The following is a 15,558-nucleotide window of genomic DNA, read 5'->3' as shown; positions in this document are numbered from 1 at the left end:
TTGTACAGTCACTTTAGGCTAGAAATGACTAGTTAAACAGTCCTCAACGGTACCTTCAAGAATGTACACTTTTAAAAGCTTCGTTGTAACATATTTTTCTATCTTTCCTGTGTGTGAGACGACGTGGATGCGCGAGGCAAGCAATGTACAGTTGAGATGCCTTATGAGAATAAAGCGAGCTCATCCTCTGTCTCAGCCTTTTCTCCTCACTAAAGGCCCAGCCGGCCCCCCGACAAATTAGCACGTCATGGAAAAGCTATTTTAGCCAACTAATTCAGTACAATAAGTGAAACCTGGTATATCTGTGATGATTATGGCTCAGCAGTTAATGAAACTTGAACATTCAGTTTTTCAGAAAATGAGAGAATAACCAAATGATTTGTTGCTGATGTGCTAAAAAGATTTAGTAGTTCCTCATTAGTGAAATGGATACCAAAGTCTAACTTTCTAAGAATCTCAACATTCCTCATTTTAATTCAGGGGGAATTACTTTTCCGTAACAGTTCTCATAAAAATACTCCTTTATTCTCATTATATTGTTTTTCTTATAATTTCTCTCCCAAAAAATATCCCACCTGTCAAAAAAATGGTAGCCAGTCTTTGGCACTGTTATTTTGAACATTTTGGGAACCCCTGCTCTAAAATGTCCTGCAAAAAGTGCTCCAGTGGACCGACACCAGCAGACGATACGACTCCCAAATGATCTCTGACTGTGGAAACTGCCTTCTTCCTCCAGACTCTCTGGGGCCTTGATTTCAAAATGAAATGCTGTTTATTTTTTATCGTCTTTGGACGGCTGAAACACCATCCTGTGTCCGTTGTCTCCTTAAATCCAGGCGAGGCGCTTCAGACGTTTTCCTAACGTTCGACTCAACATGTGAGTGTTGTGGAAGTTCCATGGATACCTTTGTGTTTTAGACTCATTGTTAAGGTGATTTTACTTGTTTTTAACATCTATGAATGGTTTTAGTCAAATCTATTTGTCGGACATTCTTTCCCAGATAAGCCCTGCAGTCCCCACAGCTCCTGTGAGTCTTTTATTTGTATCTAAAGTTAAACTCTCAGTGAGGGTGAGGCATCCTTTCCTCATTCCAGTCCTCGTGTCTCAAACAGCCTTCCTGCAGACCCGAGGTCCTTTTCTTATTAAGGCAAAATGCTTCTATTTATCCCAGCTTTGACATAGTCTTCAGAAACTGTCTTAAATTTATCCCAATTTTATTTTATTTCTTTATTGTTTTCTCAAGTGTGTTTCTTGTGCATTTAATCTGATCTTCAATTAATCAAAATGTATCTTTTGTAATTTAAGTTTTTCTTCTGTTTTTAATGTCAAATTTTATCTTTGCGGTCTGGTTAAAGTGGGTCTTTAGTGTCTTACCTCATTATTTGCATATCTCTCTAGGCGTTTCCCCAGTTCTACATTTTATATGAAGCTGTTTTAGTTGGTAATAACTATTTTATAACTACGTTTTCATGCTTCATTCTGATTCTTTTTAATCCTGTAAAGCACATCGCTTTTCCATTTCACTGTATAAAAGTGCTCTATAAAAAGGACTGACTGATCCGAGTCCACGTTCTGGATCCTTGAACGGGTTTCGCTTCACAATCCTCTCGAGGCTTTTGGCATCTTCCTCTAACACACGTCGTCCGTCCACTAAACTTTCCATTTATGTTCTTGAATACAGCGCTGTGAACACCCAGTTGCATTAGCCTTTGAGTGTAGCCCTCCTTGTGGATGGGGGTCAACAACAGTCAATTCATTGTGTCCTGTTTTTATTGGCCAAATATAAAACCCTCATCTCCTGAGAAATTGAATTTTTGGGTTTTCATTTGGTGCAAGTTATAATTAATTGAAGTCTAATAAATGCATATCTCTCCCCTTTAAATGTATAACAACTTTCCAACGATATCCTTCAGAGTTCACATTACAAGTCCATCTAAATGTATCAAGATATCACTCCCGAGAGCTTTTTTCCGGTAGAAAATTTTCAAACTTTTATTTACAAAAAAAAGAAAAAAAAAAAACTTCTAAAAACATTCCTCTCTTCATGTTGCATATTGTTCTTTTACAGTGTGAGAGATGAGCTGCAGAAAAAAAAAAAAAAAAAAAAGGAAGCGCGTGTGTCGTTGGGACTCAGAGGGAGGTTAATATCGGCTGCTAACCTACACTTTAAAACACGCCTACGTAATATCTTGGAGCTAATCAACGACACAGCTCTGAATCAAAATGTTTTAGGTCATGCAGCTGATCTACGCAGAAGTGGGAAGCGTCAGAGGTCACTCCACGCTCACACGGTGCTAGTTAACGAGCAACGCCACGTCCTCTGTGGACGAAGGCTCGGTTTGCCCACCCTCTCGTTACACTAAAACAATAAAAAGGAGGAGAAATTCACTCTCAGCAGATTAGTTCAGGTTGATGTCAGCAGGTCCTACAGCTGCTTTGTTTAATCCAAAAAAAAAAGAAAAAGAAAGCTACTGTGTCACTGGCTGATCGTACAAAGCTCATGCATCTGACCGTGTGTGCATCCGTCAGCGAGAGCGTTCACACAGAAATGACACACACTCCTAAGGAAAAGCATCTGCGTGCGCCTGGATACGCACCACTTACATGACAGCATGTGACAGATCTGAACACAAGAACGGAGGAGGAAGGAAACGACTCTGTTCCCCCGGCCCGGTCGGCACCGAGGCCACGCTTCTCACAGTGAGCTCGGAGGCTTATCCGGGTCGTTCCAAACATCCTCTCCACACGAACAAATGAACAAAAAGAGTCGGGTCTTAGTGTCGAATCGGGTGACTGGGCGACGTCGCGCGGCCAGCACAATAAATTAAAAGTTTTAAAAGAGAAGAATGCAGCTAATATTAAGGCTGAGCGTGGTGAGAGCTGCTTTTTTTTTTTTGTGGTGGTGGTTAGACTTCGGACATGTTCACAATGTAAAACAGTAACACAGAAGGCAGCAGAGAGAGGAGAGAGACAGACGCACACCGCAAACGTGTTCAGCTTTCCCTATAAAATCAGGTTAGAGCTTTTAAAGTGCAAAACAGGTCTACAGAACACCTCAGGAAAACTAAAAAAAAAAAAAAAATTGCATCTTTTCAGGCATGTTTAACTGAACCACCCACGTCGTCTACGCTGCCTTGCAGGACTAAAACACTAAACTCACACGCATGCAGCTCGCGGCGTGGATGAGGACGGCCGGGATGCTTCGTCGCCGTCATGTTTGCTCGTCTAAGGTGGGCGACAGCCAATGAAAAACAGCTCGCTAAGTAATGCATATGTAAGTTGGTGTTTTGCTCCTCCGTCGTGGCTGCAGGCGAAGCGGCCGGGGCCTCGGAGCCGTGCGAGTTGCAGGGGTGGCAGGCGGGTTGAGAGCGATGTCACGACTGCTGCTTGTTGGCCTCCTCCTCGTAAGCGTTTCCCGTCCCGTTCTGCACGTAAATGGAGCCCGAGCTCAGCCCGTACAGGTGACCGCAGTACTTCGCATCATCGATGTGATCCTCAAAGAACATCTGGGCAGGGGAGGGGGGGCATATGGCAGACAGGATTACAGAAATGTGATTATTACAATGCAAAACACTTAATTATTTTAAAAAACTGAACCAAGCAAAGACATTTACACCTGGGGTTTTTATATAAAAGTTCGCAGATTTTCTCACATTACAACCACAGACTTTTATATATCAGGATTAATGTGATGTTCAAGTGGTTCCCAACATAGGGCTAGGGTCCCCACAGCAGGTCATGAATCAACAGTGTTGGGACATAAGTGCCTTTTTTCAGACATCGAGGCAAGCAAAACAAAAAAAACAACAACATACAAACAGATAATGGTCAAAACAGATGTGTGCTTTAAATGCCACAAACAGATAAAATATATATTTTTTAGGTAATTTCATCGTCTTTATTCACCTGTTCTATCAGCTTACTAGGTTGCTCAGCTGACCTATCGGGTGGAAAGGCTCTTTCGCTCTTATTGTGAGGGTCTTAATGTGAGGAGTTTGGGAATCATTGTGACAGACCAACACAACATCTTGACTTTGACTGGGTTGTGGTCTAAACTGCTCCACTGGATCTCTGGCTGTATATTTAAGGTTGTTGTCCTGCTGGAAGGTGAACCTCGGCCCTAGTCTGCGGTCTTATGTAGCCGCTAACGGGTTTTTCTCTTGAATGGCCACGCATCCTTCATCCCATCAGCCCTGAACAACTTCTCTGTCCTGGCTGAAGAAACATATACTGCCTATGCTTTTTTTTTTTTTTTAAAAGTGTGTATTCTTCTTCTATTACAATTATGTCCTACTTTATGAAATCCAGAGAAACCCAGAAGTTTTGTGCTCGGTACGTGACGACTCGTGAAAAACTAGCTCAAAGTACCGTATTTTCCCGACTATAAGTCACTCCGGGGTACAAGTCGCACAAGCCATAAAATGCATAATAAAGAAGGAAAAAAACATATATTAGTTGCACTGGAGTATAAGTTGCATTTTTGGGGGAAATTTATTTGATAATATAACAACATCAAGAACAGACATGTCATCTTGAAAGGCAATTTTAAATAAAAATAGAACAGGCTGAATAATTGTACGGTTAGCTTACGCTACATGACACAACTGAGAACGTGCCTGGTATGTTAACATAACATATTAAAAGCTATTCAGATAACTATAGCATAAACAACATGCGAAGAAGTTAACCAAAGCGCCCGTGTCACTCCAAATAACTAAAATCCAGTGAAATCTTCATCCTCTGTGCCACTTTGAAATAACTCCGTTAACTCCGGAGGTAGAAGATGCGGCACTTCTGCTTCTACGTCGCTTACGTCTGATTCAACACAGGCCTAGAGCACCCTCTTGCGGTTTGGTGTGAAAATAACAGGTGTAATGATATACCGGTAAAAATGTGTAATAATTTCACACATAAGTCGCTCCAGAGTATAAGTCCCCCCCCCCCCCCGGCCAAACTATGAAAAAAAACTGCGACTTATAATCCGGAAAATACGGTAACCAAAGCTCTGCTTCAGACCCCCCTCCATCCGTATGTTGAGGCTCCTACCTCTCTCATTTTGAAGAAGGCCATCCCTGTGAGTAAAGAGTCCGAGCCAGCCTGGTGCTGCGGTCCAATCCTCTCCAGCTCCAGCTGCTCAGCTACTTCCTGCAGCCCGCCCTGAACACAGAGCGCCATCAGTCATGCTCGTTATTCCAAATTCACACAGTGCACAACATCATGGTAAACCAATTAAAGGCGATCTCTGTGGGGGCTATGGCTGCACACCACAGGAGGGGGCGCTCTGCCCCAAAGCTGCAGCTGGAACTCCTGCAGGATGGCGCCTCCTGGTGGACACAATGCAAGCTGCCGTTCTGTAACGCTGAACGGTTTTGCTAACCAGAAGTGTGTTTTGAAGCATGAGTAATATTAACCTTATACCTCAGACTCACTGAAGGCCTTCATTGTGTTTGCTCTGCAGGAATCTAGTTTATAGTCTTTTTCCTCCAACAGATTTTTGTTTGGAGAGCAAAATAAAAGAACTAAACATTGCTTATTCATTTGTACTGAAACAAATGGGAAGATTAGAGCACCAGGGAAGCTTTGTTTACTGAGCCTGTATGAAGGGATTTCATTTGATGCGACTTCTTTTTGACTGTCCTTCATTACTTTGCGTCCCTCTAGCTTTCCAACACGCAGCGAGGATGCAGCCAGAGAAGGATCAGGTGAGAGCAGCTGGCCCTGATGAAACTCAGGGAAAAAAAACCTGGTGTGGTCCAAAAGCGCCTCATAAGCAACGTTAAAGTCAGCAGAAAAAACGTGAAGAGCAACGGCTTTGAATGAACTCTCCTGAGGGTGAGGCGCTCTGCAGCAACGTCCCGGGTTATTCTGGGTGCTGCTCTAGACCAGCTGAATACGAGCCTGGAACCGCTGATCAGACCCATCCAATTCTGGCTTTTTAAAGACGAACTAACAAGAATATTATATTTCCTCACCTGTAGAAAAAGCTGATATTCTTTTCTTTTCTGTTTATTGGAGTTTGTGTCTGAACTCCTTCATCTTTCGTTGCAATGTAATTGTGCAAGATTTGTTTTTCTTATTTGCCTGCATTAAAATATAAATATTTTTTTAGCAATATCTTAAAAAAAAGTTTATTTCATTGGTCAACCAGGCACTGGCTCTGCAGATAAGCCAGTGGCTAGAAGGACAATGGAGAAGGCCACAGTTACATCGGATGTTTGCCTGACCAGGGACAGCACGCGGTCAATGTCACAAACTATTAATAACTTTTGTTAAAGTATTTGTAAAACTTAAGCCCAACTAAGAAGGAATTGAAGATCGTTTAATCAACCCTTCCCTCTGTTGCAGCCACAAAGGGTAATTTAACACTTTAGTTATCGGTCCTGTCATAATGACGCTCCTCCTGCACAAGGTCTGACGAGCAGAAATGTCAAAGACGCAAAGGCAGAACTGAGGCCATTTTACAAAAATCGGAAAATTAATCTAATATTCTTTTTTTTACACAATGGTTGGTGTTGGTTTCAGGGATTGAACATCAGACATTTACATTCAGACTGAAATTCTGTGCGCCCCCTTTAGGAATCGAAGTGAAAATATCTGTGCAGTGCCGGTAAAAAGGTTCAGCCTCCACTGAAATGCCACAGACCTCGACATGTTTTAGTAAGATCTTAATGCCACAGATCAAGACAAAGTAAAGCATTCATTCGTTTATGAATCAAAATCTGTGAGCTGCGTCGTTCTTTTCATGAGAACAGCTCAAACTCAGTCACACAGGAATGAGAGCTGCTGTGCTCAGCAATTTTCCACAGACTCTCAACAGGACTTGGGTGCGGGCTTTGACTGGGCCATTTTAACACGTGACTATAGTTTGATCTAAACCACTCCATTGTCTCCTTAGGTGCGTGTAGTTAACACACTCACCTAAGGACTTTCTGGATGCACCCCGATTCTCCCACTTTAACGCTGCGTCGATCTGACTTCCCTGTTTGTGACTGCGGGCTTCACTCCGCTGTTGTGGTGGGGGTAGATCTGGCTTACCAGATTGCAGGAAGAGGACCTGCTTTGAGCCAGGGAGTGTAAATCCACACAAATAGCTCAGTTTTCTGGGAATTTAGGATGCAAAGAAAGAAAAAAAAAAACTTTCAGGGACCCATATTAGAGAATATGCCGCCTTCGGCCCAATCTCAGGCATCTTCCAATCCCTAAAGCACACCCTCCCAACAACTCTGACCAGCTTCCCTGTTTAAGGAAAGCATCACCACGGCCTGATTCAGGCCTTTAGAGAAGAGCTGTATACATTATACATAGATGGCTCTAATATACTAATTAGGTGGCTTCTAAAGGCAAGAGGTTACAGTGAATTTCATTTAGAGGCATCAGGGTAAAGGAGGCTGAATAAAAAGTGTTACAAACTTTTTAGATTTGTTTAAGTAAAACATTTTAAACACATTTCCTTTTCCTTTCCCTTCATGTATGCTCTACTTTGTCTTGCCCAGGAACATTAAATCCCCATCAAATACATTAAAGGTGCGAATAGTTTTGTAAGGCGCTGCTTGCTAAAACATTGATCTGCTCAGCCATAGTCTAACTGATAATCTACCAAATGATCAAACATGGATCTGCCTCGTTCCTCTGGAGCTCGTTGAGAGAGAAAAAAAAAAAATGCACCAAATACTGTGAACGTGCGCAGGTCCAGAAACACTGAAGACCTGCCACAGCTAGTTACAACCACGACAGAAATCAGAGTTGGACATCTTCAGCTAAAGGAGACTCTCTGTGACTATTTTTTTCCTCAAAGCACCTTCAGGTTCTTGCAGCTCTTCATGAGGTACTTGACATCGTAGATGACCGGGAAGTACAAGCGGAGGATCTCAAAGAAGTCCACCTCCTCCTCAGGCAGGTTGGCGTTTGACAGGATCTTGATCAGGTATCCGAAGTCATAGCCGCTGCAAGACGCAAGCAGAAACAGAGGGGAGTCTTTTAAACGAAGGTTATTGACGAGGGGCAGAAAACGTACGCGCAACAGGAAAATACAGACGCGCCGACGCCCGACCACCTGCAGGGGGATTTGAAAAATCTACGGCTCATTAAGGGCCGGCTAAAGGTGTGCATAGTATTTCTGCTGAGCTGTCCAAAGGCGAGCATGTCTGATTTCAGATTCTGAAAATATCAAGAAAATGAGCCGATGGCCAGCGCTTAGTTGACAACTACCCGACATCGTGGCCTTCAAAGCACGGGGGGCCGCCCTGAAAGCGGGCCTGCTGGGTTACCTATGGAAAGACAGCCACTTGACTCCATCGCACAGCACCACCCCGGACGTCATCAGCAGCTCGGCGAAGTACAGCGTCTCGATGCCTTCCTCCTCGTGCTTCTTGAACTGAATCCCTGAAGTGGTCAGAAGCTCAATGGAGTCCTGTGCATACATATCTTCTCTGATGAGGAGACAAACAGAACCGCAGTGTTCTGATCCGAACTACTCACAGCATTATTCATACATATACACACACGCACACGCACACACACACACACACACACACACACAGCGGTATCTGTCAGAAATAAAGCTGTGATTAGGCCTGGGCGATAAATCGATTGATGGATTAAATCGAATGTACAATTTATCAGGATTTCATTTTTGGAAAATCTGGATTTTATTTTGCCAATGCACTCATTGGGCTTCCATGAAGAGAATAAAATGCAATGCTTAATATATGTTTAGGAAAATATATTGTTAAAAAAAACTGTAAAGAGGAAAGTATTTTTTACCATAAGATGAGGAACTTTAATTTAATTACTTTTTTTTAAGTTAGTTTGAAGTTACACAAGTGAAGTTTGTTCGTAGCTCATTGTATTGAACCACTAGCAGCAAACGTGTAGTTATATTTTCATTGTTTACAACAGCAGGGCCGCCATCTTGTTCTACAAGCATGTTTCACAGCTTGTGTTTAGCTGCACTTTGAATTTAGGTCAACTCCCAGACAAACATCTTTAAATAAAAGCGCATTTTTAAAAAATAATTTATTAAATTTCCTTCTGTGAAATGAAGAAAAATAAATAGATGAATTGGATTTTGTATAACAAAATCAGAGATTTTATTTTAAAGCCATATCGCCCTAGCTGTGATGACCATTTAAAGTAAAGAACGAGGAAAGCTCCCAAGTTTAGATCCGCGCGACTAAACTACCAAAGAGTGACACGGGGTTGGACTTGTAGGGTTTGTGCGTGAACGGTCCTGAAGGCAGCGGCTCTACCGTCGTTAAACTTTGCCCTGGCAGAGCAGACAACAACTGCAAGAACACAATATTAGTTTAATAATGAGGGCCGATAACTCTGTTGTTCCTTATCTGAACCCGACTGCTAGCTGTTCTTCATATTTTGTGCTTACATACCAATTATAATTAACACCAATATAGCTAAAGTCTAGCTGGGTTGTTAAGAGACCAGTAACTGCAGTCAGGCCCCCGCAGCATGACAGGAACAGCCAGAAAACTGAGAACTTGACGGGACTCTTACGTGAGGTTGAACTTAAAGTTGAACTGCCAAGTGGATGTTCCTGGCGGGTATTCTCCCTGCTCGTTCATAAACGTGAGGCCCAGCTGGATGATCCTCAGCAGGTCCACGTTGCAGCGCAGCAGCTGGTACTGATAGTCCGCGTTGCTTCTGAACTCGCCGATCGGTCTGGCTACCACACCCGGAAACTCCGTGTCCTGCAAGAGAAGCAGCCGTTGTTGACCGTCAAACCCAGGCTCAGGTTTTCATCAATACAGCTTCTCAGACGCCCCCCCCCCCCAGACACACGGAGGGTCACAGCTTCAGTGGCAGACATCAAGCCTGTGTTCAATTTGCTGCTTTGGACTTGATGACTGGGCGTAGGAAGACTTTCTGACAGTGTTTTGTCTCCACTACAACCAGAAAACACGAGTAGCTTTCTTTTCTCAGCAGCCTCCGGCGACTGATGCCAGGGAAAGAAGCATTTAGACATTTGCTCTCTACAGCAGTCTGGTTGGCCCGTTTAACCTGTTGCCACCTTGTCAGACTTCATGAACTACCAAGACTGTGTCCGTCTGCTTAGAACCGGCAGGCTTTTCGCCTAAAGCAGGTGACGTACTGAAGTTATACATGAAAATTATTTTACGGTAGGAAGTCATTCTACGGTTTCTAGTCACTATTTTTACCTTTATTGGTGCCGGTAATCTGAGAAGAACAAGGTTTCATTTTCAAGACAAGACCTTTTTGCTTAAAAACTTGTACAGAAGACATTCTACGGGTGTTGGTGAGTCAGATATATTTAAATTAATTGTGATATAATCAAAAATGTATAGTAGTATTTCCTTTTCAACAAGTGAAACTATATAGATTCAGAATAGTCATACATTTTAAGTGTTAATTTAGATGACTTAAAGCTAATGAAAACCCAACATTTGTTTCACAGAAAATTAGAAAAGCTACTTCCTCTACCATCCAAATAATAGAAATCAGGCATTATGATCACTTCTTTGGTCACGGGTGTATAAAATCAAGCTCCTAGCAGTGCAGACTGTTTCTACAAACACTTGTGCGATAATGGGTCGCTCTCAGGAGCTCAGACAACTCCAGCTTGGTTCTGTGATAGGATGCCACATGTGCAACAAGTCCAGTCGTGAAACTTCCTTTCTCCTAAATAATCCCCAGTCACCTGTCCCTGTACTATAGCAAAGCTATATGTTTGGGAACGACAGCAACTCGGCCACGAAGTGGTCGGCCACATTAACTGACAGAGTGAGGACAGCGGATACTGAGGCTTTTAGAGCGCAGAGAGGTCATCTACTTCCTGCAGGGTCAACCACTACAGACCTCCAAACTTCAAGCTGCCGTCAGATGAGCTCAAGAACAGCACATAGAGGACGTCATGGAACGGGTCTCCATGGTCAAGCAGCTGAATCCAAGCCGTACATCAACAAGTGCAACGCAAAGCGTCAGAGGCAGTGGAGTAAAGCACGACGCCACTGGACTCCAGAGCAGTGGAGACGCGTTCTCTGGGGGGATGGAGCTCTCTTCTCCGTCTGTTAATCTGATGGACGAGTCCCTCTTCCATCACGACTGAGCATCAGAGCACAAGGCAAGGTGCATGAAGACATGAATGAGAGAGTTTGGTGTGGAGGACCTTGACCGGCCTTTGGGATGAATGAGGCTACGTTCACATCGCAGGCCTTAATGCTCAATTACGATTTTTTTGTGAAATCTAATTTTTTGCCGTGGTCGTTTCCAAATATATGCGACTTGTATGCAAACTCCTGTGTGAACCGAATACCATTCATCTTCAGTGTCCCGCATGCGGCGTAGAGGACGCGCTGACGTCACACGTAGCAAGCGTCCTCAGTGTTTGCAGAAGTAAACATGGATTATAATGCTGGAGCGCATTTTGCGGTCATTAATTTTATTTTCTAACCGGAGCTTTCTCTCCATTGACTGCTCTCCTCATTGTAGTCCACCATGGGTGTCGTTTTTCTTCCCGCTTCTGCACAGCAGGACGCAGAATAGTGAGGTTTGTCGAGTATCGATGACGTACAGGTCGGATTAATGCGACCCGGCCGTACAGACACAGGTCGCATTTGAAAAGATCAGATACGTATCGGATTCAGGACCACATATCCAAGTGGCCTGGGTCGTATTAGGAAAAAATCTGATCTGTGTAGTTCAGACTGTCATAAAAAGATCAGATCCAGGTCGCATATGGGCAAAAAAATCTGAACCGGGTCACTTCAGGCTGCGGTGTGAACGTAGCCTTAGAGCGGAGACAGAGCCGCCGGGCCTTCTCGTCCAACATCAGTGTCGGACCTCACAAACGGGCTTCTGGAAGAATGGTCAGAAATTTCCATAAACACTCCAGAACCTTGTGGACGATGTTCCCAGGAGAGTTGAAGCTGTCACAGCTGCAAAGGGTGGACTGACGTCATAGTGGATCCTAAGGATTAAGAATGGGACATCACTTACTTTCATCCACGAGTCAAGGCAGGTGAGCAAATACTTTTGGGAATCTAGCGTGTGTACACACACAATTTATTTATATATATATATATATATATATATATATATATAATACACATAAGAACAATAATGTTTGAAGCTATATGAACCTTTGCAAAACTTTTAAACAGGCTTTGTTTGCCAATCCCCTTAAGCCTATCTTTATCCCAGTTGTTGGCAATTTTTCCTTCCATATTTAAAAAATATTGAAAAAAATATTAAATATTCAAAAAAAGTCAACGTTGGGTTTTCATTAAGTCATAATGTTCAAAATCTAACAACTGCTAATTAAACTGAGCATAACCAACTACTTAAAAATGCATCTATTTGTGAGTGTGGTGAATTTAGACTTTCACTTACATAGTGACATGTTTCGATTTTGTGATTGAATGAGGAAAAAAAAAAAAAAAAACTTGCATGTGACCCGAGTGAGATGATGAAAATACATATACTACTTCTGCTACCACCAACATCCTCCTTGAGAACCATTTGCCATCTGCAGCATGGGAACTGGGTGCCGCCGGCTCTGCGCGTCTGACCGGCGCACGGCCGTCCCGACACAAACCCCTCACACCGGAACGTCCCAACTCACCATTGCTATATAGTTGTACTTTCGGATGACCTGTCGGATCCTCTTCAGCTCCTCCTCCAGGTTGGTGGACCAAACCTCACATATTCTTTGGCTGTGATCCACAGTCGCTGCGGGCATAGCGCCACTTCAGACAAGAGAACAGAGAGCGTGAAGGTTTCAGGGCGCATCCGACCGCCGGAGGACCGCCCCGTCAGCTCCGAGCCTGGCTGCAGATATAACCCACGACCCACCCACCGAGTCACGCCTCTTGGCTCGCTGCAGAAAGTAGCTCTAGCACAGGCAAAGCTCAACCGACAGCAAGGGGGTTGCTTTCAGATCAAATACTTCCCACACATTAGTTAGTAGCGCGATAACAAAGCGGAGGAGCGGCTCGTCCAGCGGGACGCGCTCCGACGTTAGCTCGGCTCCCCCAGCTGCACCCCCCCCCCTCACCCCGACTAGCTAGGCTACCGGTTAGCAGGATACCCACGCCAGACCTGCCGGACTCCAGTGGGAAGAGTGGGCTGGTTATAGTTTTATTAGCCTCCCCCGGGCGCGCGGCTAGCCTGCCAAACTCAGCGGGAGTGTATGCGGCAGGTTGGAGGAGACGAGCTGTCGCCGCAGACCCGCCAGGCTCCGCTTTGCTGCGGCACAAGGTGGCCGTCGCCTCGGTGACTTACCGTTCCCCTAAGCGGGCAGGTGTGTGTTAAGGCGTGTGCTATCTGGGGACTGTTACGGGGTTCTGTGTTACTGTATCGGGGCTTTTCCGCTAACTTTGAGGTACTTAATATTCTGTGTCGTTTTGATGTCAACCTACGGCTGCCATCACAGCTGAGCCTCCACAACGTCATCACGTCGAACGGAAACAGGCGTGTAAAAGTAGGCTACGTTTTACGTTCTCTTGGCCCCGCCCCCTGGCGCCAGCATGTTTTTTTGTATAAACTTTTATTCAATCAGTCTAGGTCAGGGGTCTGCATAATTTCTAATCCAGAGAGCCATTTTTGCCTTCAGCCTGGCTAAATAAAATGTGTTTAGAGCCACAAATATTACATGACCTTTTGGGAAAAGGCAACTTCTATTTTTTTTTTTTTAATAAAAAGACTTTAGACATGACTTTAGACAGCTTTATTTGTCATTTTGTATGCACAAAGTGCGTACAGAACGAAATTTCGTTTGCATACAGCTTGAAAAATCACAGTAAATTGCACTAAATTTCAGGATAAAGATGCAGCAGCGATTTATGTAAACAATTGAAATGTTGAAATTTTTTTAATTATTAATATAAATCCTAAAAATCCTATATTAGTGAAAATATATTGTAAGTTCACTATTTATATTTTTAAGTTTTAAAATGAAGAAAAACTAACTTTTTTACAGAAAAGAGGATGGATATGTTCTCAGATCAAAACAGATCAAAAGAATAGTTGCTGCTTCTTTTTGTAATTCTGATGTGGACATTTAATGCCAATTAATCCATAAAAAAACAACTAAAACCTCAATTTGTTACATGTATTTTTTTCTTGAAAACTCTTGGTACTTTAGAATCTTTAGCCAGAGTTATTAAGAGCCGATGTGGAAGGTCCAAAGAGCCACTAAGCCACAAAGAGGACAACGTATAACAAATTCAAATACAGTAAGCAAGATTGAACATGACAACATTTCAAATGGAGTTCAAGGAAAGACCAGCAGCAAAGCCAGTTCTTTTTTGCAATCATGCAAACATATACCAAATCTAATATCCTTGTATAAAATATGGTGTGTTTCTGTGACATAAATGAGATGAAATGAAATGAGATGAGTTCCATAAGGTTCTTGAATAGTTACACTCAAAAAAAAATACTGCTCAACAGTTTCCACATTAATATTGAAATGTCTCCTTAAAAATTCATGAAAATAATTTAGCTGGGATATGAAACCAAAAGCTATTTACCATGTTTATGAAATTTGGTAACCATTTTAATTTTAGTGTCCCGTTAATAGCTTCAAATTAATTACATTTAGTCCACCTTCAGCAATAGGTTTAACTGTATGATTTTTCTTGATGTACTGATGTTTATTTTTCAATACAAATTTTAAAATATTTTTGTTTATTAATTTAATTAGATGATCAGGGACACCAAGGGAGAAAGCGGGGTAAATAAATCTTGATAAGCCATTGCTTTTCGTAATTAAAATTCAGCCAAAGATTGACAAATCTCTTTGCAACCAAGAGTTTAATGTAGGCTGGGTTTTGGTTATATTATTTTGAATATTTAAGAATTCTCTTCTCTTCCAGTCTTTAGATAAAACTGGGGGCAGCAAGTAGTGATGGAAATTCGGACTCTATCCCAAGATTCGGATCATTTAAATAAAATAACCGGATCTTTTTTTCTCTCAAACGGATCTCCACTTGATGCCTCTTTTATGTTGTATAATTAGTCAAGTTTTGATATGTTATTTTTTTTTATTTATTTTAATGAATTAATTAATTTATTGAATTTTTTTATTTAAAAATGTAAATAGCAAACTAGTATACAGAAATACCTTAATCACATTCAATTTTAGAATTCTTTGAATACAGTGTTTTCATCTCATGCTTTATAGTCTTCATTTGTCCTTCATACCCCCCCCCCCCCCCCCCCTCTTTATCCCAAAGAGTCAAAAACACAATAAAAAGTGGGTGTTAATAGCTCTGCTGCATCAGCAGAGGATTACAATTTATTGATGTCATTCATATATTTCTTATATGAATGCCATCCTGGGCAGGCCCTTCCTTCTGTGTTTGAAAATGGAAGGAGACCAAGCTTTTCATTACATCTGTTATTGAATAAATACATTTTAAAAATGCAATTTTTGCAACATTTGGTTGTCAAAATAGATTTTACAAATCAAAGCTGTGTTTTAAAACAATCTGTGCTGAATTTAGAAGAATCCAAGTTTGACCAGACAACAATTTTTGCACTTGTCTCAGTGACGTCAAATGCATAAAACCTCCTAATCTGTC

At 42.3% G+C, this 15,558-nt stretch overlaps 1 protein-coding gene across 5 annotated transcripts; it reads right to left on the bottom strand.

Moving 5' to 3' along the window:
* Positions 1 to 2,404: 2,404 nt before the first annotated feature.
* cnot7 (CCR4-NOT transcription complex, subunit 7) lies at positions 2,405 to 13,444 on the bottom strand. Of its 5 annotated transcripts, none has more exons than XM_012866875.3 (7): positions 13,256 to 13,379; positions 12,597 to 12,720; positions 9,512 to 9,705; positions 8,269 to 8,430; positions 7,800 to 7,944; positions 5,048 to 5,158; positions 2,405 to 3,507 (listed from the first exon to the last, which is right to left on the bottom strand). In XM_012866875.3, the coding sequence occupies exons 2-7, from the start codon at positions 12,711 to 12,713 to the stop codon at positions 3,376 to 3,378; spliced, it is 861 nt and encodes a 286-aa protein (XP_012722329.1). In that variant the 5' UTR covers positions 12,714 to 12,720; positions 13,256 to 13,379; the 3' UTR covers positions 2,405 to 3,375. The 5 variants fall into 5 exon arrangements, with proteins under 5 accessions (XP_012722329.1, XP_021174357.1, XP_021174358.1 ...); XM_021318682.2 differs by having other exon boundaries at positions 13,066 to 13,349; XM_021318683.2 differs by having other exon boundaries at positions 13,073 to 13,349.
* Positions 13,445 to 15,558: the final 2,114 nt, after the last annotated feature.

The sequence above is a fragment of the Fundulus heteroclitus genome, chromosome 23 (genome assembly GCF_011125445.2).
Source record: "Fundulus heteroclitus isolate FHET01 chromosome 23, MU-UCD_Fhet_4.1, whole genome shotgun sequence".
In the NCBI taxonomy this organism is placed as follows: Eukaryota; Metazoa; Chordata; class Actinopteri; order Cyprinodontiformes; family Fundulidae; genus Fundulus; species Fundulus heteroclitus.
Note: the sequence above shows the minus strand (reverse complement) of the source record. Positions and strands in the feature narration are given on the sequence as shown.

Bases quoted from the DNA above. Each gene is read 5' to 3' on its own strand.
- cnot7 (XM_021318687.2), bottom strand. From the start codon at position 13,426: ATGACGTTGTGGAGGCTCAGCTGTGATGGCAGCCGTAGGTTGACATCA. The intron at 8,431-9,511 runs GTAAGAGTCCCG...TCTCCTCATCAG, and splicing joins AACTTTAAGTTCAACCTCAC to AGAAGATATGTATGCACAGG. The intron at 7,945-8,268 runs GTAACCCAGCAG...TGCGTCTTGCAG, and splicing joins AAGTGGCTGTCTTTCCATAG to CGGCTATGACTTCGGATACC.